Source organism: Mizuhopecten yessoensis, unplaced genomic scaffold (genome assembly GCF_002113885.1).
Source record: "Mizuhopecten yessoensis strain PY_sf001 unplaced genomic scaffold, ASM211388v2 scaffold10997, whole genome shotgun sequence".
Classification (NCBI taxonomy): domain Eukaryota; kingdom Metazoa; phylum Mollusca; class Bivalvia; order Pectinida; family Pectinidae; genus Mizuhopecten; species Mizuhopecten yessoensis.
In genome coordinates, this window is record NW_018408827.1 from 63,527 (window position 1) to 87,794 (window position 24,268).

The 24,268-nt window shown below is 35.6% G+C and overlaps 2 protein-coding genes across 3 annotated transcripts; one reads left to right on the forward strand and one right to left on the reverse strand.

Moving 5' to 3' along the window:
* Window positions 1–1,857: 1,857 nt before the first annotated feature.
* Window positions 1,858–11,222, forward strand: LOC110464506 (carbohydrate sulfotransferase 15-like). Its single transcript, XM_021519759.1, has 8 exons — window positions 1,858–2,004; window positions 2,960–3,182; window positions 4,008–4,043; window positions 7,128–7,253; window positions 8,415–8,574; window positions 9,073–9,220; window positions 10,182–10,347; window positions 10,884–11,222. Exons 1-8 carry the CDS (start codon window positions 1,858–1,860, stop codon window positions 11,054–11,056), a joined length of 1,179 nt encoding a protein of 392 aa, XP_021375434.1. The 3' UTR covers window positions 11,057–11,222.
* Window positions 11,223–12,911: 1,689 nt separating this feature from the next.
* LOC110464480 lies at window positions 12,912–18,728 on the reverse strand. Of its 2 annotated transcripts, none has more exons than XM_021519726.1 (5): window positions 18,325–18,728; window positions 15,522–15,603; window positions 13,947–14,063; window positions 13,566–13,679; window positions 12,912–13,095 (listed from the first exon to the last, which is right to left on the reverse strand). In XM_021519726.1, the coding sequence occupies exons 2-5, from the start codon at window positions 15,595–15,597 to the stop codon at window positions 13,082–13,084; spliced, it is 321 nt and encodes a 106-aa protein (XP_021375401.1). In that variant the 5' UTR covers window positions 15,598–15,603; window positions 18,325–18,728; the 3' UTR covers window positions 12,912–13,081. The 2 variants fall into 2 exon arrangements, with proteins under 2 accessions (XP_021375401.1, XP_021375400.1); XM_021519725.1 differs by having other exon boundaries at window positions 13,504–13,679.
* Between the last annotated feature and the right edge of the window lie 5,540 nt (window positions 18,729–24,268).

Here is a 24,268-nt window from a genome sequence, read left to right on the forward strand (position 1 = left end):
CAACACCACTTTAAAAGAAAATGTGCAAATAGAGAAGCCAGTGACGATGATATTGTTTTGAAAAATATTTTTTTTCTACATAGTTTTATGGTTCATGGTATCTATATGCGCAAATGTTTTTGTTTGTTTACGTTTGTCACCGACCGAGTGTTTGCAATCAATGATCATTGATAGAAGAAGTCTTTTGGAAAATATGGTGTTTAGCTGACTTTTTTAAATGGAGAAATATATAAAGTAAAAGTATATAGATGATAAACAGTTTATCACACAATATTTTCAGTGTTTGTCGTTCAAACAATTCCCTCATCACAAACACGTGGATAAAATCGAGAGGCCACCACAGTAAAGGGGTATGTTCTGAAACTTTGTAGAATATTCTTTAAAACAAATATTTTTGGGTTTACTTTATTTGTCTTTAACTCACAAAATTATAATATTTTCGGTAACACCAGATGATACACCATACGTTTTGTAAAGTTATAAAAAATAAAACTGGAAAGGTCATTGATAATGAGCCCGCTTAAAAGGTGGACGGGCGTAGTTTAACGTGATTTTCAAGTTCTTTGTACATGTAATCCTGAAACTTCGCTAGATCGAAATGTACGATTCCATTAATTTACAAGAAAACCACTCTATATCATGTATGGTAATTTTGGTTAATAACAATGAAAGTTCAAGTTCATAAATATTTTAACTTCTAGTATGTCACTGTTTCAACGGAAGGAAAACTGCCGGTCCAAGTGGGTGTCTGCCATCATTAAATTGGTAGTCGGCCACTTTGAGGAACTTCAGAATATTATGGAAGTTGTTTCTGGACATTATTGTTTTAATTAAACCAGACTAACATTTTACTTGGAATCATGGAGTTTCAATACTCTTCTATTTTATCTTTCATCATGTATTTCATCCGTATATAAATGCATAATTTTCTTAATTACGATATCGATGCACTCGAAAATTAATATACGGACGAACAAAACCATGGTTTTCATTAAATAGAAACAACTCCAGATCGGTGACTTTCGGGCTGATATACTTTGGAATCTTGAAAAACAAGTAAATACTAGGTGATAAATATAACCATGCCGGAAAACAATAATGCCTACTTATAGCTGTTGGCAATGTTTCAGGATCCTGAATGTGACCTAAAGGCGAAGAGTAGACTTAGTACATTTGTGTAGCAGAAAGTATTAATCATTGTGTACACAGAGGATATACGTCCTTTGGAAATATATACAAACCTCGTCCTGATGTCCCTTTAAACTATATCAAATAACTCTTCTATTAGGCTGTCTGGTGACTTTTTTATTTGTACACTTATAATAGTGATAAATCGACAGGTAAACATAATGGTACTACTATTTTAACAAGACCGGCCGTGTCGTTTGTCGTAGGGTAAAGTAATAAAAAATAGTTAGACCGTGAAGAGTGTTTCACCCTGAAGAGTGTATCGTATGAAAAGATTTAATGTTTCGAGTAATTTAGGTATTATATTCATCTATAAACACTGCAACGGCACTGGGGACAATATGTAAGCATGCTGCCATCTGCCTTGTTGAGCTATCGTTATAGTCATATGCCTTGAGAGAAAATGAGATTATCATCTTGCAAGAAATTTAACACAGACATGAAATAAGTTGTTTTCTAGAGTTTAAGGATATAATGGACGCTATCATCAACGCGTGTGTGTTGTGTGTGTTAAACCGAAACGTCGTAGCACCGTAGGGACTAAAAATGTTGTGTCTCACTTATAAACACACCCTTGTAGCGATGGCAAGAAGAAGGCACTATCGTCTTACGTTAACGTCATTTATAGGGATCCTTTCAGTGTTGAGTCTGTCCTATATTACGTGGACTATGACGTTGATATTTTCATCAGGCAGACATGAACATGTTCATCATACAGGAAACTACTTCCGCAGTGATGAGCTCGAAGCATTACAATCTCAGATAATTTATAAACAAAGGTTCCTGGATTACGCCAAGGAAGACATCCTTCACATGGTAATGTATATTTTCTTAATTCAGAACTTTACAATTTCGTCAATACTATTTTAACATTTTTGATTATGTCGTCTATAAATAAGACTATACCTATAGCAAATAGCTCATAATTTGATGCCTTCGTCGAAACCTTCGATAAATTCACTTATACCATTGTCGACCTGGTTCCTACATCTGGCAACTTGTGCTTATATTTCTAACTTTTCTTTTACCTCTGCATTTAAAACAACTTATTTGGCTTTGCATGTATACCATTGCGGTTTTGCTAATTCCTTCGACAACCTAAGTCATACATTTGACAAATAAGCCTGTATTGTTCACATTTTGTGTCATACCTTTTGTTTAAAAAATTGACAGCTTCGAAAAACACTTTTAAGACTTTGGCCATATCATCAATAACTTAGACCAAAGCTTCAACAACTTGGTCCATATTCTGTAGAAATTATCGCGGTGTGTAAATGTTCTCGTTTTTCGCATTGAGTGAATAAGCGCGAAATTATCCAGATGCGAATACTTTTAAGGTAATAGATACATAGAATACATAGATTTCAGAACTATTACCAATGCGATCATTTCCACACGGCAATCAGTTTTAAGGGTCACAACGCGAACATTTCCACACGGAAATCAGTTTTAAGGATCACAACACGAACATTTCGACACGGCAATCAGTTTTAAGAGTCACAACACGAACATTTCCGCACGGCAATCAGTTGTAAGTGTCACAACGAGAACAGTTCCACACGGAAATCAATTTTAAAGGGTCACAACGCGAACATTTCCACACGGCAATCAGTTTTAAAGGATCACAATGCGAACATTTCCACACGGCAATCAGTTTTAAGGGTCACAACGCGAACATTTCCACACACGAACATATCCACTTCTACAGTATATAACAACTCGCCCCCGACGTCTTACACGAGTCTTTACTATATTCCCCCCATTTTTCCAGACACCACCAAACTTTCTACCGAAGCTGAAGAACCCATGCTGGTATAAACAAAAAAAAGACAAAAATGGATCATTGACACTGAGTTGTGTACCATACTTCATGTTATTAGGACAGAAAAAATGCGGAACAACAGATCTATTTGCTAGTATTGTTACTCATCCTGATATAATTTCACCCAAAGGAAAGGAACCACAGTTCTGGGCTAGATTTCGTCACTGTTATTGTAAGTATAGGGTACAACAATACAAGTATCGCTTGTAATTCACCTATTCGTGCAAATGGCCATAGGTTGTTCTTGATTAAATTTAATTTTGCATATTTGATTAACAGAGAAACTAAGAATTTTTCGAGATGAAGTATCAAATGTTTGTATACAAGGTATTTTAGTAATATTTATGAAACACAAATACCTTTATCTCCAGATAGCGATAGAAAAACCTTTGGTATTTTTTAAATAAATGGAAAACGGTAGAATACCTCAGTCCCTAGATCATCATTACTTATGAGTTATATCCTTTAATTTACCTTACGGTAATTGTACCATGTTTAAAAAGTTCAATATGTCTAACCATAAAAATCAATAGTAGTTCAAAGGATAGGATGCAGTGACTGAGTGTAAAATTATTTTCTAGCCTTCCTGGGGTGGGGGTGGTGGTCGGTTCGGATAGATTATACATTGGATAAAAAAAACGTTATTATTCAGGGGTTTAAACCCTTTTCCTGACAGTTCGTAATTTCCAATTGTACAAGAGGCAGTATGTCGGGAGCTGTGTTGAGTTTTAAAAGACACAGACCTTTCAAAATAGGACGACATATTTTCAAATTTATTTGTCTCTCTTTGTTTGTGGAACCTAATCTGGTTAGCTCTATTGTTGTCATTTTTAATGGGAAGTATTGTTGACAAGATAGTAAACACTTTGTTTATATTTCCTTTGAGTCTGTTAAAACCTTACCTTACTGGTATCGACTTTGAGCTCCAATGGTGTCATTTTTTAATGGGAGGTATTGGTAACAAGATAGTAAACACTTTGTTTATATTTCATTTGAGGCTGTGGAAACCTGACCTATCAATTCCGATGTAAAAGTAAGTACTGAATATCGTAATTAAATGCTGCATTTACTGTAAAAGTGGAAATTTTCGCGTTTGTCGCGTTGAGTAAATGAGTGGTGAAATATCCACATGCAAATATATATTTAAAGATTGTACAGACTATTATTATAAAGATATTTAGCTTTCAGAACTACTGCAGGTGCGAATATTTCCACACGAAATTTTCCACATTTACAGTTCGTGTTTTAGAGTGATAAAATGTGTATTACAAATGTATAATAGTCGTAGTTTTACAATTCTCACAGTGTTAAAATTGTTAGTTCAGAGTGTTTATGGTTGGTGGTGTTTTGTCATGAAAAACATTCGCGCCAGTTAATGATAAATACGACTTTCATGTTTTCCTCTTTAACTATAAAAGTACCAGCTTACGCCGTCCAACATTGACATGCATCGCTGGAGGAGCGTAAAGCTAGGGATCTTAAGTTTGTCAGATAAATCTGATAAATATTATGTAGGACTAGATCTGTTCTTTTTTATTGTAACATAAATTTACAACAATGATACAAATCGCATATTATTTGGCTATTATCATTTTACCTCAACATTTATGTCACTTACAGAACCGTCAGAAGCCAATACTAACATTGTGACATAGTTGAAAAGTGCATTGTATATACCGTATTTTCTATTCATATCCTCCTTTGTATATATTTACATTGTATATTTTTCAATATATGTCATATTTAAGTATTATTTTTCTTGGAATTGAATGTATTTACCTTTAATAGCACATTGCTAATATTTCTACTGTATCTCATCATGGTTTTAGTCTGTGGAGGATATCGTATAACGATATTCCATCCGATAGATAATAGTTTGGTGTAAGATCAAATACTTGTTTATCCAAAGGTTATTTAAGCATTCAACAGCATTCTGTTACGTGTTATGGTCCTATAGCTCGGAATAGGATGTAGAAAAAATGAGAAACGTGCATTAGCGCGTTATGATTATCACTCTGCAATTTTGTCCGTGTTATAGGTTTATGCTTGTATTTACATTTTTCGGGTTTTTTGTCTCTCATTTCTTAGTTATCAACGCACTTTTAAATTCGAGTTTCGCAGTGTTTGTTCAAGGGCTAAAACAGCCCATGGAATTGCTCACAGAATGTTGTCTCGTAAAAGAAATATATTCGTGGAACACAAAAACACAAAAATATCGATATAATTTCCATTAGTTAATCAATGATTTTTCTTCAATCCACTTTATATAATAGTTTTATATAAAACAGTGAATAATCTTGAATCATAGTGATGGTGTTATTTTGGTGGTTTTTTTTGCTTGTGCGGAGGGGAATAGCGATCCGGTAGTTAATCGGTCCCGTGGATATATCACTACGCCTGTGTTATAGTCAAAACACGGAACTGGCCTTGGTAGTGTTATATAGTGGCAATGCAGAGCAAATGTAGATATTATGTTGTATTACATCTAGATACATTGTACAAGGCTTGTTTACCTGATATTTTATGAATTTGTGTTAGGAACGATGCTTACTAAAATCTCTATCCCTCTGATTTGTATAATGACAGTTAATTTTTCATCCATAACTTGGACTAACATTTTACTGAAAGTCATGTAAGTGTTGAATTTGATTGACATTGCTTTCCTGTCTCATACCCGAAGTCAGGTATTTAAGAATCCCTGCCCCTCTGAAGACAAAACAATTCCACTGGGGATTTTCGTATATGCAATAACTTCCCTTTAATTTCGTTATTAACATACGCAAACCTTTGGCGGAATGGCTTTGGTCATGGCGCCTCGTTTACCAGATAACACAGTTGGTTAGAGATGAAATTTAGCAATGTTAGGCCCAGAGTTCGAATCATGGTCAAGCCCCGGTGTTTTATTTACACTTTTGAAATTTAGTTTTTTGTTTATTTCATCTCTTTTATTTTTTCATAACAGTCCCGCAAGGTATGGTTTCTTTTCATAAATGATTTATCAAAGTTCTAGTCATGTCAGTAACATTTGTTTCTAATGCATAGTTTTCATTTTAGACAATGGAACGGATATCTCATATAATGAAAGATAGTCTGTGTATGTATCCAACGACTATCCTGTTCTACATCTAAACACTCTATTCTATAACCTAAGATAAGTGTGGGAAAAGTTGCCCACTACTACATTTTCAAGACACATATCACATGAAATGATTTTGTAGGATACTTTTAATTTTTCAAAATTTAAAATTTGCAATATCTTGTCGACTGACGTTCTTAAACAAGATACCTCAAGGCGACCTTCACTGTAGGAGACGTTATTATGTTGTGGTTATTATAAACCAAAGTAAAGTATCTACCTCAAAATTACTACCTTCCACAAAAATTGTAACTACTACAGTATACAACTAGTATCGTGTCTACGGCTAAAGCTTTGTCGACAACTGATGTCATCTCACGAATTTAAACAATTATTACACAAGCTACAGTTCAGTGTTTCTTCTGTTATAAGTATACCTTTAGTACATGTATATCTTAATGGAAATGAATATGAAATCCCATTTGAGACAGGACGACTTGACGACCGACGAAGTTAGCCACTCGAATTTCATTTGCTACGGTAATTATCCCACATTGTCAATTAAAAAGGTTCTTTTGATCATACACCATACAAAAAAGTGTCTCCTGTGAGCTATACTTAACCTGTAGAATTCATTTACCTGTATGTAGAGGATAATTATAAGGTATCGGTGTATATATAGACCCTTGGCCAGATATAACCCAACATCATACCGTACAAGTTGAAAAGTAATATATAGAACAGTTATAACGTAGTCAATACTGGATACGAAGAGACAAATAATACTTTAGTTATTAGGTAGTTTTCACACAGTAAGGGTAATTAGATCTCGTTTACTCGTCAAATCACTCCAGTCATACAAATCAGTATACGCAGTCTGCGCATGGGCCAGGAAATATTAAAACATGTATTCCCTCTGATCTAGATAGTTGTTAGATCATATATGAATAACATGATTAAAGTGTTGCCACCAAATGAAAAAAACGTGCGGTACAATTCAATATATTAAATTTAATTAAATAAGCATCAGTTATCTTGTAGAACCTAACAAAGCACGGAATTGGGACGATTATGTCAATTACTTCGACAGCACAGCAAAGAAAATACAACATTTGCTGACTGGTACGACATTGGCGGAGAAAAAGCGTAGTAGAGAAATCATCACGGGTATGTATTGATGTAGTGTATCAGTCATTGTTATCTGGTGTAGAATACATGATGGTGAATAACGTACAATGCATATTTAATAATCTACGTGTACATACGAAATATACCACACATATTCCTTATACCGCGACATAAAGAAAAGTCTTAAAGACGTAGGTGAGGTAATATGTTCTTTATCAACATGTAATAATATGGTATAATCCATGCATCATTTTATGATGATTAATAAGCTACAATAAAACACAACGTCAGACAACACGATGCGGAGGACAGAAAAAGAAGATGTCACGTTCCCGTGACATTTGTTTGTTTTGGGTTGACCTTCTTTACAACGGCCATGGTGATATGAATACATGTGCCTAGGGAGACACCGCCTGTACAGAAAGTACATAGAAAAGACAGAAGACAGGAGAGATAGGAAATAAAAAAGATCCCAAGTATTGGAATGGGCCAGTAGATCAACTATGGTCCCCTGCATGTCCCGACTGTAGACGACACTGACGAAACTTCACGATTATGCAGGGGTCCCACATTAATGCGACCATTACGATCAAGCAGTGGGATACAGCAAGCGTATTCCTTTTTCCGAACCAGCAAGGGTTTTTCCCGTAACTGCTGTTGATTATGTTTTGTTTGGTTCATTATTATTAATATTTCTCATAGAAGTCCTGGATGGTTTGGATTTTTGTTTCAAAAATTATTTATTAAAGCTATAGCCATGCCGGAAACTTACTTACAGTTTTTGGTAGTAGTACGGGAAGCCTTAATCTTCGAAAACAAATCAAACATTTACTTTATTTGGAGGTCGTTCATTGGAGATTTTCCCCATAAAACCACTAATTAGTTATTTTATGCGAGACTATCAGGATCAATTGGTTTTTGCTTCTGCAGAAACCGTCCGGATCACCTGGTTTTTCTTTTGAAGAAACCACCCCGTCCACTTGGTTTTGCTTCTCGATAACCTTGCTTTGCTTCTGTAGTTTATATTTGTGTAGTGTAGTGAGGGGTCATGATCGTTTTTCATATTTGTTGTCGTGTCTGGTTGGCTGCTTATTGCTATTCTGTGTGTTTTTGTTGGGAAATATTTTTGTTAATTATTTTTAATTGGAAACTATTTCTTAAAACTGCCGATTTACTATGCCAGTTCCGTTGACATTCCAGGAGAGGCGTCGCCTTCGAATTTAGAAGATAATCGATGGTGGTGGAACTATGCAGTGAACCAGTATGATACTGAACCTCCGGCTCTGACAAACGCCAATTATATACACCGTTTCATGCCCAATCTGAAAATGATTATCATTCTCCGGAACCCTGTGTCAAGGTAAGGGCCTGTTGTTCATCTCCGTTTATAATACAAGAATATAAACTGTATTTACTATTAAGAAATAAGTCATTACCCCTTATATTAATCGTTCTTGTTTAATCTCCATTTTGTACGTGTTCATGAGGTAGTTAATATTGTGGTGTCCCACCAGCTAGTTGTGTTGTCATTTAGCATTGACGTCATCAACTCGTCCTTGTATGTTGCCAATGTACCTACTATTTCTCTTACTATTTTAATATACACAGTAACACAACCATTTATTAAATGTTCACAGCCAATCATCTTTCGTGGTGTTGTATTTAGATTAAAGTCCTATTAACGACTTTTGTCATTTAAGGACATGACTTCACTGTTACCTTGTGTGTTGTTTTTCATTTTACCCAGTACCAATACTAAACGTGATATTACCCTTTTTCAAAGCAATAGGTCATGTTTAACATGTTGACAAGCTGATGTAGTGATTGATTCCAGAAAACCTTTTTCTTTATTATACAGGTTGTATTCTGACTACTTGTTTGTCAGCGAAGGAGAAGTGTCGGCAAAACGATTCCATCAAGAAGTGCTAAAGGAAATACGTTCATTCCAGAGCTGTTCTAGTTACCACGATATTCGATATTGCCTGGATCACAACTCTTTTAATGAGGTAATCATACGTCATCAATATATCACAAACAGGTCAAATTTACGTCACTGTACCAGTATGTTAACAAGTATATCCTTGATACGATATATCGTGTCAGATTCTATATTTGGATTTGTTACTGCATTAAATTAGTATTGAAGGTGGTCTCTAGGTTCCCCAGGTACAAATTATACTAATAACACCAATAAATTACAGATAACTGGTCACCTATTTACACAAAATAGTACACCTATTTTAGTTACAACGGGGAGATAACTCTACTTTAACACAACTTGTTTAAAACCTGAAAACCCAAACTTTCAAAGAGATCGCAATTCAAAACATTTTTTTATGAGTAAATATTCAAAATGAGCGTCTTATGAACATTGTTTAAAGAATTATTTTGTTTTCAGGGTTCATGAGGTCATAACAACATGGGTTATTTGGACATAATCCAGTGATCGCGTTCTTATATTTACATGTTAAGTTCTTTGAATTTTCCGATGCAATCATACAAAAAAAAATACAGATATGTTTTCTTATTTGTATATGGAGGCAACGCAGTAGAGCGAACAGTATGTTTTCGCGGGAAAATGTAAAACCGCCTGGGATCTTAGCAACAGCATGACTACAAAATAAATAAAACATAGTTCAATTTTCAAAACTTCAATTTGTAAAATTTGTATAAGTCGTATATTTAATCAGAAACTTTACACACATTATTTAAGCTTACTTGCCTTATAGCTAACAGCTTTATGAATTGGAGGTTTTTTTATTAGCCATTTACGTTCTTTTACAGGTATATATATTTTCAAATATGCACTTGTCATTGTGATTGAAACGAATAGAAAGAGATGAATATATACCTCAGGCATATGTCAAAATCAAAATATATTTTAAGTATGTCTTTGTAAAAAAACTTTCGTTAACGAAATGAGTTTCTTAGTACAAAATATAATATGTTATAATTATTGTTTTGTAGGGAAATGTGACTAGTTCGGTACCCCTAAGCAATGGGTTCTATGTGGTATTCATCAAAGAGTATATGAAGTTTTTCCCTCGAAACCAGTTTCATATAATACGACTTGACGAGTATTCCAAAAACAAGTCGGAGGTCATGAGGAATATTTTTCGCTTTCTAGATGTGGGTATGTATTTTATTACATATGGATGCATTTAATTTTCTCATATTTTTCAGGGTTTGTCTGTGTCTGTAGTCGTTCAAGACGAAGCGTCAAGGGTTATTTTTTAAGACCACTTGATCATCAGTACACATAGCAATTTACTCGTTAGCTTTTAAATGTATTATCAAACATGATTGTTGTGAGTTCATCGGTAAAACTAATTATAACGCACTTTAACTCAATGTAGTAACAAATACATTATGTGAATTGATGAACTATGTGAAATGTTCTGATAAATAGAAATGTTCTAGGTTCAGTGGTACATTTTAACTTAAAACTAACAACTCTTGGTAAGCCTGGATTTACTTCAATTAACTTCAGTAATAAATACTTTTGTAAACTAATGAAAAATGTTGTCGAAGAACGTGTGAGTTAATATTTAGAAATGTAATAAGTTCCATTTGTAACGCAGATGTCAACCACCTGATTTTGAATAATTGAATGATGAATTTAACTTCTTTTTTAAGAACAGTTTACATGACACCATCTTATTTGATTAGGTGACGTAAAACAACAAGTAAGAAATACCTCAAAAAACAGCAGAAAGAAAAAAGGCTCAGACACTCGAGACATGTTACCGGAAACACGTTCCTTACTAACTGAATTCTACCAACCATACTTAGTTCAGCTAGCCGATCTACTGGGGGATGAGCGGTACCTCTGGAAGGATTAGATAACAATCATTATGACGAAACGCATTAAAAGTTGTTCATGGGTTCATATTGTTACAAAGTGTCACATCCTAATTGTGTCCTGGGATTCAACAACAACAGTCCCAGCCTCCTGAATTAGCAAACTTTTTAATTGAACGCCGGGCAGCGTTTACGTTTACGATAACACTAACGATATTACAATATTAAAACTGTTAATAATTGCACAGTTTTATGTGTAGATTGAAGTAGTTTCCTTTTTAATCGCATGTCACCCTAAGGAATTTATAATTCACATGGGTATGAAATGAAATTACTTCAAAATATATTATCAGGATACTGTCATTGTGGATGTTAGCTTTTCTAGCTTAACGGCACGGTACATGGTACAGGCTTTTGTTATTACAGATGATAATTCTTATGTATAGTACATGAGGGATTGGTTTGCGTTCTCTAGAGGTGCACATTTTCGGAAAGTCGTTCCTTAATTACAGAATTCTGTAAACCACACCCCACTAGCCGATCTACTGGAGTACGAGCATCATCAGATAATTGTGTTTCGCAAAATTTCATAATAACAAAATCGAATGCCTCGACGATTTGTGATTTTTCTACATAGTTTCTTGCTCCTTATTTTTCGAAAAGTCTTTGGTTTATCTATGTCTTAAACATTTTGTAGGAATTCAGCATTTATCAAAAGGTCCTTAGTGTTTATTTTAATCAGCGTTTTGTATATTTTGATTCGACAACATTTTTATTACATGTACATGATTTATTTGACCACAACCGTGTTGGAGTAAACCTTTGCTATTCGCTCTAGGTAGTGGTAACCTCAGCACAATTTTACGTTGATTGGAAAACATCAAACGGATATATATATTGATATGTGAAAATGATACGCTGTGTTCCTTGAGACTTTCGCTTGGTCCTGTTTTCGCCATCCACTGGTATAATATAAAGTACTAATTTTGCCCTACATAACCTTTTACACAAGGAGTAGAGCAGCTCCATCGTCAGGTAGGTTCCCTCTTCATCGGTCGTTTCCTCGCTTCCACGGAAGTCTCCTAAGGTGTGCCGACTGAGGTGATCAGTCTCAGTCTGGATCTGTTCTAATTCATCCCATATATACTTACTATATATGGTATGTTATTTTTTAAACATTCGTTATCCCGATAGTTTCCTGTGAAAAACAATCCTAGTAAATAGTACATTTTTCGTGTTTAAAGTTTCAAGCTGCTTGTGTACTTGAGGAAGATTTTAAAGAAAAAATGACTTTCACAATACAGCTTTATGATTGTACAGAGTAAAAACTGTTAGTATTTAAGTACATTCTATATATGTTTTGGCAAAGGTAACAAGATGTTACTCTGAAGAAGGGTTAACGGATATGGACGGAGCACTCTGCTCCCAAGGGAGCCGTATTCCTTGTTTGTACACAATGAGTTCCATTGGCCAGAGGATGTACCATGTCATTTAGTTAATATACCTTAATTCGTTCTTGAGAAGTAGACTATTCAGAATGCACAAGCCTTTCCCATGTGATCCTATCCATCTACCCTATTGGGGCACATCCTCCATTTATACAAAAACTTGAGTCTGAGCAGAAGCATGCTCCAGAGTAAATGTGTCTTTCATCTGTCTACAACTTCGGGTCAGGTGAACTGACAAAACGCAACACAGCAGGCTTCCGTATTAACAAAATGGCAGTATTTACGTGTTGTTCGACGTTGTTAAAGAAACAACAGCTTGTGGTTGTATCTTACATTATTGTTAATGATAACAATCGGTAATTTGCATCAACATAAAACCAGAAAATATATAAAGAGAGAACAATAAAACAAAAGAAAAAAATATTTTACAGGTGACCATAACATTGGGGAACATTTTATCACTTAATTATGTCCAATAGCATTCAAAACAAGTAAATTAAATTACATAATGTTTAATTTACATTAAATGTACAAGAAGATCTTGCGGTACACATTCATGCTGCTTGCCTTTACTAATGTAATCCAAATTGATGTAAAATGAATCGAAAAGGATCGATTTTATGGATATATTTCTGAAACAAACAAAAGGAAATTAAAAAGTAACACTTAATAATGCATAAATCTGTCTGAATTATCATTTTCCACAATGTGCTGCTTTAAATAGTTGTAGACCAAAGACTTTCTGTGATATGATCTTTTTTATATGTTAATGGATAATAACATCGACAATTGTGATCTTCAGATATAAAAGAAATAAGATATTTCCAACAGCGAACTATTGAAATTAAGAATATCAAGTTAAGAATAATTTCTTCAATCTTAAAAGTGACGAAGGAAGAATATTGGTGTAATAGAGTTGATTACAACAGAAAATTAAGTGAAAGAAAGATCAATTAATCTCAAATCAGTCGGAACAATTAATTAGACAAAAATAAAATGATTTGACCTAGATCTGAAAAAATCATTCGACCGAAACGAACCTTTGTAAATGGAATTCCGTTACATTGGGGTGGAGGTTTGAAAATAGACGGATTCCGAATACCTCGTGACGTGTCCAGCAAGTCAAAGTTGTACATAATACCACTTTGTCCATCTCCACTTGCTATACCAGCCTCGGGTATAAAATTGGCACGCACAGGCCAACAATCGCTACCGTCTGTTGAAAAATCAAAAAGGAAGAAAAACAGTGTTAGCACACAAGCACGGAATCAGAACCCAAAATCAATATGACAGCACAAAAACAGGAATCAAATATATATTAAGTACGTCCACAAAATTGTTTGGATGAAAACCCAAATTGCCTCATAAGTAAGTTGTAAAGTTGTATCCTTCTCTTTGTACTTAGATATTCTTATTAAGTAACGAAAAAGGGTGAACGAAGAAAAAAAAAAGTCTATAGACATTGAATGTATAGTATACTTACCCCTGATGACAGATGCTGTAATTTTTAATGGAATCGATCCTTCGACATCAAACATATAGTTTGCTACATTGGTATTAGCGCCTGCCAGAAATCCATACACCACTTCCGTTCCACCAGCTAAATAAAAGTTGGAAAGACAGATACCAGAGGTGGTAATTGTGCAAAGTATCTTAAAGCTTTCAATCAACTTAAACAAAATGAAATGCCCTACGTATGCTCAGAAACATGTTTCCAACTCAAGACAACCAAAAATAAACAGGAAGTTGATAATCCGCCATATTTGACTTGTTAACAGCTCATTATATGTGTGGATGTGCGTGAGCGATAATTAACGGTCGCCAGGACGGATGCTGTACACTAGCTGACAGGCTCATGATTTAGGAGCTACATGTATTTATAGCCGCAGACAGAGGGATGATGACTGATGTAAGTGCGACAATCGACCTGCTGTTTATAAGGGGATGTCTCGGTGTACAAAGTAAGTTTATCAAGGGTTGTCTCGGTGTATAATTTTATTTTTATTTTTATTCCGCCTACAGATGTTTCTTAAAGTTTATTTCCAGTTTTAAAAATAAATATGCAGCTTCATTATGCATCTAAGACAAATATTATATTAAACGCCGCAACAGAAATGGATCAATCAAAACAATAGGACAAACACAATGAGCTTTAACATAAAACGAAAACAGCAACTTTGTTAATGAAATCAAACCCATGAAGGAGAAATTACTGTTTGTACGGAAACCCCCAGCACAGTAGGACTGGTATCCTTAAAACCATTGTTTGTCCTTGCTAAATATACTACAATAATATCGTCATGATGTGTCCAGTCCAATCTAAGCGCTGTCGGTTATCAAGTTAATGCTAGTTTTAATCATGGTAGTCAATTAAAACCCTTGGTTAGATATAAAACATCAGATGTGTCTTTTTTTAAGATAATAACCCCGCGATCACTGAACTATATTGGTGTAATCTCCATTGCACCGGTATTGTTTAGTCTTTCGAAGACAATTACTGTATTACATTTATATATACGTTGTGTTTATTGTATTTAAGATACTGATGAAAGGAACTATGAACACGACATTTCATTAAGAAAACAAAACACGTAGGAGATGCAAATACGTGGTTTTTTGTATGCAAATGCTTTACGTGTAATATGGCTACGTAAAATTCCTGTTATACGCTCAACAACGGAAATAGTTAAAATACAAAGTACTTTGAATCTTTGAAACAATCGATGACAAAACTATTATTAAAAGGAAAAAAACTACAAATGTACTACACCGTTTACAAGAAAGGATAGTATCAAAATCGGTCGAAAAAAATATTCAGCCGAATCCTGTTTGAAGGCCGTCTTCGTATCCAGCTATCAAGCTGGGCCGTCTCAGTTTCGTTCTCATAGGTATAAATCCATGTTAAAAATCCATGTTACAATTCAAATATTAATGTTCCAGAATGAAAAATATCCGTATAAAATCTCAAAATGCGGTGTCAATTTATTTCAATTTAATTCAGTTTTATTGGTAAATATTATGCAAATGCATAATTTCAATATGTAAACTGTTTACTTACATAGGATGCATTGTCTGGTCATGTTTTGTTCAAGACTTGACTTCTGACACGAGCCGTCAGCACCAACCTGGTACATAATGCCCTATAAGAAAAACACGTACGGATTATAAAACTGTACAAGTCAGGAAGGAGCCATCATTTGCCCATTTGCAATAGTTGAAACGTTAAGTTGTAAGGTAGTCGTATGTACGTAATATCTCCAAAGGAACATTGTTTCAACACTTACATGTAGTTAACAATTTTTGTTTGCAATATTTTACTTGAAAGAACCAATTGACCAAATGTATAAGAAGAGTATTTCGTCTATTATATTATCTTCACACAAGCTTAATATAGAAAGTGGAAGATACTTTTATGTCGATAGAACAAATAGGGTATGTACATTGTGTGATAATGGAGATGTTGTACATTGTGTAATAGTGGAGATGTTGTACATTGTATGATAATGGAGATGTTGTACATTGTGTGATAATGGAGATATTTCATCCTGAAGTGTCCTTTGTATTCAAACTTACGAGTCAGATACTTGAAGTCTTCCTATTTCCGTCGTCCTAGTGTATTCAAACTTATTCAGTTACTAAGTGTTAACAATGTTAAAGAGTTATCTAATCTTGGTAAATTTATTAGACTTGCATTTTAGCAACGCTCTCTGTCGTTATAGTTCTACATTTATATATCTCGTGTGTGTGTGCACATGTTTACGTAGTGTGTTAATGTATCAATTTACAATTGTCACTCTCCTGAACAACTGCATGAACTTTGTACAAATTGTGACTACAAATGTATCATGTAATATGTAATGTATCTCATAAGCCGTAAGGCTTGCAGAATAAATTAATTGAAATTGTATGGAAACCAGAATAATAACGTTTATCCAGGGACTAGCGGGACCAGCTGTTAATGGTATTTGCAATACACAGAAAACCATCTTCAATACTCCAGCAGTTAAGTTCACTTTCGCTCTCTGCACTCCTTGAAAAATTGAAGGCACGCGGTTAGGTATTTGATTGGTCTCAGGCAAAATGGAATATACACTATTAGTGCCCATACTTAGAAGGGGAAGCAGGAGATTACATCAGTGTGGAGTCAGCAGTCCCTCAGGGGTCGGTGCTTGGGTCGAGTCTATTTTTATATTACATTAACGATATGCCGGATAACATCAGATCAAATGTAAGGCTATTTGCAGACGACACCATAGTCTATTTAACGATAGCATCGGATGCTGACAAGGACCATCTACAAGAAGACCTAAACAGACTATCACACTGGGAAGAGAAATGGATGATGAAGTTCCACCCTGATAAATGTAATGTTCTATCAATTACAAAGAAGAGGACCCCTACCATGTATAACAACATTCTTCATGGTCATACACTAGAGCATATAACATCTGCTAAGTATCTTGGAGTCACCATATCTTCAGATTTAAAGTGGAATACACACATCTCAAATATATGTCAGCGAGAACATAACACCATAGGATTCCTAAAGAGAAATCTCAACATCAGCAGCAGTAATCTAAAGGAGAAAGCCTATATGAGCCTAGTGAGATCTACACTTGAGTATGCATGTACCACATGGGACCCATACCAGCAGAACAACAAATATCGACTGGACATGGTACAGAGACGGGCTCTAAGATATGTCAAAAACAGATACCATAACACCTCATCTGTTAGCTCCATCATTGAACAACTGAAGTGGACATTTTTAGAAGAGAGGAGAAGAAACGCTAGACTAGTGATGATGTACAAGATCCACAACGGCCTAGTCACCATTGAAACATCAGGCAAACTATTACCACCAGACCGGCTCACTCGTAACATGCATAGCCATTCCATCCAGATTCCATCATGTAACACCACAACACGGGGGGAATCATTTTATCCGAGAACCATCAAGGATTGGAACGCACTGCCCATCACCACAGTAGCCACTGTGAGCTTTGAAGCCCTCAAGGCTCACCTTCAGAAGTAGACCCCACCCAGATGTTTTACTTGCACTTACTGTAAAGCACACACGTTTTTCACGTTTTTAACCTTTAAACCTTTTATGCGCACACCTAAAGTGGCAGAACAATCAATAAGATGATGGCGGCCATCTTAAGTACTCCATCTTAACCATTTCAGGCCAAACATCTCACCATCTACTTTATTCAAACAATCTTTGTAACAAATTACCTGATTTGTTACACTGTACAAATTGATGATGCAACTAATGAGAAGGCCTCCTGCAGACACGTGGTCTGATCGTCCCTGTCCTCAGCAGATAACATTAATAAATACATTTCATCAATTAAGTATTGTTTTTCTTGTCTATTAATTATAAATGGATGACCGACCACACCTGTCGGTAATACATTAACTAACGTGTTGTTCTGTTTGACTTATTTGATTTTAAGCATTTAGTCATAGATAAATAATATAAGACTCTTTCATGCCCATTGGTGTAGAATAGTGAAACTCCACCCTCGGGATTATCAAATTTGGCTAAACTGTCGACTTTAGAGTATTTTTCTCTCATTCCAACCACCAAAATAAGCTCAGAAACCACGAAAATGCGTTTAGAATGGCCACAATTTTGAAAAAATATTTTTTCCCCCTGAGCTTTCTAGACGAATCAGCCAGCCAGATTAAACATATCCCTTTTTAGTGTTTGCACAGAAAATTTAATCACATCTTTCTAACGTGTACGGTAAATATATCGTAAAAGGTTTTGATTTCATTACGTCGCCTCTTCCGCATTGCGGCATCGGAGAGTTCCAAATTCGGAAATGAGAGAAACAAATATACGTCATACTCACCTTTCCAAAGTCGCTGAGGGAAATTGTGTTGTATGATTCGGGTTTAGGTAATAGTGGGGATACCTCTGTTCCCGCTAATTTTAAGAGAAGACGTCTGTTGGTGTAGTCGTATGAGAGCGCCACTGTACCATGGATGTAAGAGTAAGCTGTTCGGGGAGACTTTTGACTTGCTCCTGCTTTTCTATCGATAAACACGTTCCCATATCCTACGAAAGCAGTTCATTCGAACTGATCAGGTGCACAGCATATTTCCTCTGCATGTAACGTCTTCTTACATATCAGAATCAAAGCAACTGTTGACAAACCAAACCAGACCCGCATCTTGACTAATATTGCAATCCTGTTGTATGTTATTAACCAATGTTTATACAGTACAGCTATTGGCGACAGCTAGAATCCTTTTATTCATGTATGATGATTAAGATACTATGAGTACTGAACACAATGCTATCAGTTGTTTATGAAGACAACAGCAATACTATCAGTCGTTCTATTCACGTTCTACCTTAGATATAGTATCAACAATTCAATCAAGATACGACGTGTCATATATATAAACTAGATATGTATATTACTACTTTGATTTTATTTGTTGATGTCAGTTTAAGAGAGGTTTTTGCTTAACTTCGGTAATATATGGCATATAAAAATAGCGTTTTAATTATGTTCATATTTTTTCATAACTATCATCAGTGATATTGACCGCAACAGACACATATTTTAATCACAATTAAACAAAAAAACTGCGCACAGCGGGAGCCCGCCGTTCAACGTAAGCTTCGACACTGGGCATTGATCATGTTGTCTATACCGTCAGGTCGATTACCCGAATGATAACATACCTTTACGTGTAATAAAGGACAGCTAGATACTTCTCCACCTGTATAGGAGAGAAATCATTTAAGGACTGTTTTGTTACTTCAGCTATCTAGCTGGTACATGTATATTACTGATCATGAGGATTTAGTTTTTTTGTTTAACGTCCAATTAACAGCTATGGTCATTTAAGGATATGCCTTCATGTGATGTGTATGCGTGATTGTGTGTATGTGTGCTGAAGGCAGGGTATGTTGGTGAAATTGCCTCCTTCTGGTATTGCAGAACTTCGCCCGGTCACATTATGCTGACAACGGGTGAAATAGTTGCCCTTTCCCTTAATGGTGAACTTTAAAGGTGAACAACCACCAAATGCTAAAACACGTCAAATTTAGTGTCAAAATATTAATAAAACATATTAAAATTAGTTGTCATTCTATTTTTTTCAAAAAAAAATCCGTTTAATCGTACACCTTGGGAAGCACAGAGTATGTACGCAGTAAATTCCCTTTGGCTGTGACGTAATTTGTGACAACCGGAAAGCGTGCCAGCTGTCAGTTCGGAGGCAGTCGTCCAGAAAACGGAAACAAACATGGTACACTGTGCTGCGCTGAACTGTAACAGTAATTCTAATAATGGAGAGAAAATCAGTTTGCTCCTGTTTCCAAAGGACAAAAAGCTGCGGAAAACATTGACAAATAAGGTAAAGAGAAAGGGATTTTCTCCAACCTCACACACGAGACTCCGTCAAAACTATTTTGAACCAGGCAGCTTCGTGAGAGATCCACGATTGATGTCGTCGATAAGCTTTGAACCTAAAAGTCTGAGATTAAATCCGGGAGCGATACCAACACGTTTCATTCACCGAAGTGTTCAAGCAGTTTGGTTCACATGTCAACCCCTTTAACCTCCACGTTTGAGGACCTGTAGAGTGCGTCCGTGTATGTTCGTACAGGCATCTAAGTTCGTACATGTTGGATTAAAGGTTCATATAAATATGCTGGTGTTGTTTTCTGTGTTAAAGATGCGACGTACATGTACAGTGAGTTATCGAGCTACTCTGTGTACTATATTAAGACGCCTTGTTGATATGGATACATCCTATAATTTGATTGGATGGAAGAAGTTGGTGCCGGAAAAACAAACTTGCATGTTCAGGAGAGGTTTTCAGCAGTCCGGAAATCTGACACACGTCGTAAGTGCTTTGCTATAATGAAAATACATGGAACAACTGAACAAGTAGAGCCGAGTGTTGCGATAACTATTTGTTTGATCTTGCTTTCTAACCATATATTTCCAAATGCCCACATTTTAATATTTAATAAAATTCACAGTTTTTAAGCGTACGAACTTACCATACTACTCATATACGTATGATACCAGTACCGGTAAGTTCGTACAGGCAATGCAGATCTATACTACACATCGTACACAATGTCTAAACACCAGACAGTTACTGAGTGAAAAGCTGGCTCTTACAGAATGTCTGTATGATATTATAATTTAATCATAATATAATGACTTCTTAATGTTACCTAAAACTTATTAAATTTGGAAGATTTGAGAGGAGGGGGGGGGGGACTAGTCGCATAGTATAGACTATACATTCTCTTACCCTGGACAGATTTATCCTTACTTTTACCGGTGTGAGATTTCCTTGTCTCACCTTAGGGTTGAGACAAGCTTCACGTGCTCTTTGCACGTTCTCCACAATAAACCTGACGTCACCGATGTGACCCAGAGGAAGAACTACTTTTATGAGGTGACACACATACACAAGTTTGTCTGCTAATCTTGTCGGGTTCACATTTGACATTGATGGGATTGATTTTAAAATGTTTAAAATATGATGCGTGAACCATCCGATGCATACATATAATATTAATAGGATACCCACGTGTTCCTGTTCACAAACAATATGCTTCGTCTTACACTTGGACAGGAACAACAGTGTAAGAGAAAAATAATCATTCACCCCCTCGGTGATGAGATAGGGGGATCTCAACCCTCGGGGGAATATTCTTAAGTTACCAAACACTCGGCAAAGCCTCATGTTTGGCAAATTAAGAATATTCCCCACTCAGGTTGAGATCCCCCTATCTCACCCCCAAGGGGATGAAAGATTTTATTAATCCCAACTCGTACGCGTTCCACAACAATTCCCATTTTAGAACTTTGCTATTTTAGTATTTCAACTTTTACTTTCTCTAACAATAGAACATGTATTATTATTATATAGTATATTTATATTAATCTATCAAATACTAAAAATAAATAACATAGGTTTAATATATTTTAGGTTTCTTCTGTCTTTCTAGAATATGGCGACCTCTCGGTTGTAAAACTGAAAGCTTGTCTACTATGATATGCAGTCAAGATACGTTTGTAGTTTTAACACTATACATACATGTACTTTCAAACTGCTCCAACTCCCTAAAGTGACCCGCAACCTATCATAAGTGTCTTTGTCACAGCTAGCTTTATAGACACCTGTCGTGACTGAGAAAAAATACTAATACACTTAAAATAGAAATGTAATGAACTCGTCCATGGCGAAAATGCATATATTTTTTAGTTTCTAACTGCTGTAACATCGGCGGTATTTGGTGGATTTGAGCATACATGGTCTTAAACTGAAGGAGAAGAACCAGTCTTCCAATCAAACTATAGCATTACATCAGTTCTCGAAAGTGTGTGCACAAATTCGGAAGTGGAACTTAATAAACATTTCAATTTTGTTTAGTCGGACAACTACACGTAAAAAAAATAGTGTAACAGGGTCAACGCATTTCGACTAATGGGCACAGCCTCGGATAAGAAATATACTAGGAGACTAGTCTATATCCTTTCTTACACTTATTCGAGAAATTAACAACAACAGTTTTCCTGGCTTACTTTCATTGTATACATTTGTACGTCTCCTGTCGTTGCCCCCGTGGCTTATATCAGGGCATGAGCCAGATACCCAACGTGTATCGAGTATCCTGAAAAAAAATCAACGATCAGGCCTACTCAGCGATCGATAGTTTACCTTTTTATTGTTAGTTACGAGTCTAGATCACTCTGATTTTATCAATTATCGTTAACTTTCAAAATATACATTTATTACTTCAATATAACGAGTTTATATCGTCTAATGTAACATAATTAACGATGCTTTAATGTGGTGTACGAACTTTCCGGAAAACGTGTACGAACTTACACGGTTCTGTACGAATTTTTACCCGCCTCCAACTTTTATTCAACATACATATAGTATAAACTGATGAATGAAGCCAGAGCCAGTAAAAATTAACCCAAACATTAGGGCTCTTTAGTAGTCCTTTGGTTCTTACGGAAAGGTCCATAGAAGCGATTTGATTAGATTATAACCTCTAAATCGGTGCAGTCTGGCTCATACAGGTATGGCTGAATGTCCAGTGTTAAGGAAACTTCTGGAATATCCTCGTTGTCACTAAAATCCACAGAATCCAAAGTCCCGGTACCAACTAGTTCAGTAGTTGTTGTGACAGACGGTCGTCGCAAATGACGTCACAGCTCTTCCGGTTTAACGAACGATAACTCGTGCTAACTTGTATTTGAGATTTTCAATACCGGTTACAAAATTTGCTGATTTTCGCAACATTTGTGTTTTCAAAACATTTTTCATTTTACGGAAGGGATATTTAATGAATAATACCCCAACAAAATGCAAAATATGTGAAAATGAAATTAGGTTTTTATCACCTTTAAGCAGGGAATAAGAACTTCCGTTTAAAGGACTCTAGTATGTCTCGGCCTTGGGACAAAACCCATTGCCTACTCCACCTTGTCAAATGATCACCACCAAATCCAAAAAGAGAGGTATTGCACAGCAAGGCGCTAGAAAATAAAAGGTTCACTGTAGTTAGAAACAGAGAGAGATACTAAGATCCCAAATATTGCAATGGGTGCAGCTGATCTATTTGGTCCCTTCCCGGAATAGAGGGCCAATCCACAATTCTGCTGGGGGTTCAAACATTAGTCGCCTTTTACGATACATGCAGATGTTACAGCAGTTGTATTCTGTTTTCGATCTCCGACCCGCAGAGATGGATCATGAGGAAGATGGACATGGGACAATATTGACATGAACAGTTTGGAAGATCGCGTTTAGATATGGAATAAGACATTATTTATCCGACATTCGATTTAATAAATGTCTTTGACAACATGTTTGAATAACATATATATGTTATACTTTTTGGTAACACGTGGAATATTATTTTGTTATAGCACTAACATGAATGCATTTACCAACATAAGTACTTCAAAAAATATTGATATGTTCCGCCACTTGAATGCGTTACACTCTGTACACTGAATATATGGTATTCTCTGGTATGAAACATAGAACTTATATTAAGTTAAAATATATAGCTTAACTGTAATACAATAAACATGTTTACTTTGAGAGATTCGTATCCTTTAACATAGAAGTGGCTATTTAAACACTCAGAGCCATGGCTTCCTTGCGTGTGTATAAGTTGCATCACATTTCACTTACTTAATAGCGAGCGCAGCGAGCTCTTTTTGTATCGTATGCGTGGTATATATACATAGTTCAAGCAAAAATCTATATATAGTAACACAAAACGAAGCTACAATACTATGCGATCTTTTTTCTTTACATCGTGCAGAACGGACTTTAAAATTTACTACGCTCTGATTGGTTATTAATAGATCAGAAGCTAAAAAATCACCGTTTTAAACATCTATTAGGGAATAGAAAATATGTTTCACATCGTAACTTATTTGTGTGAACTTTGCAAACGTATTCGTTATGGTTTGAAATGTTTCTTCATTAAAACGGGTTTAAAAATTTAAGTTTTCGACATTTTTGACGAATCAGGTTAAGCAATACAAATATTTGTGGTCTGAAAGTCGCGGGCTTCAAAATTTGCCACATTCGGATTGGTTGAAAAGACCGGAACATATCAACTTCGCCGGTAGTCTCGACTACTTCGCCGGGAAATAGGAACACGGGAGGGTAAAGGCCAACTCAAATGATCCACAAGAGTAGCTACGGAGCGAATTATACCAGTTCTGACCTTTCACAGACAGATAATATGTTTGTCTCAAATGTCTACTGATTTCAATGTGTTTGTCA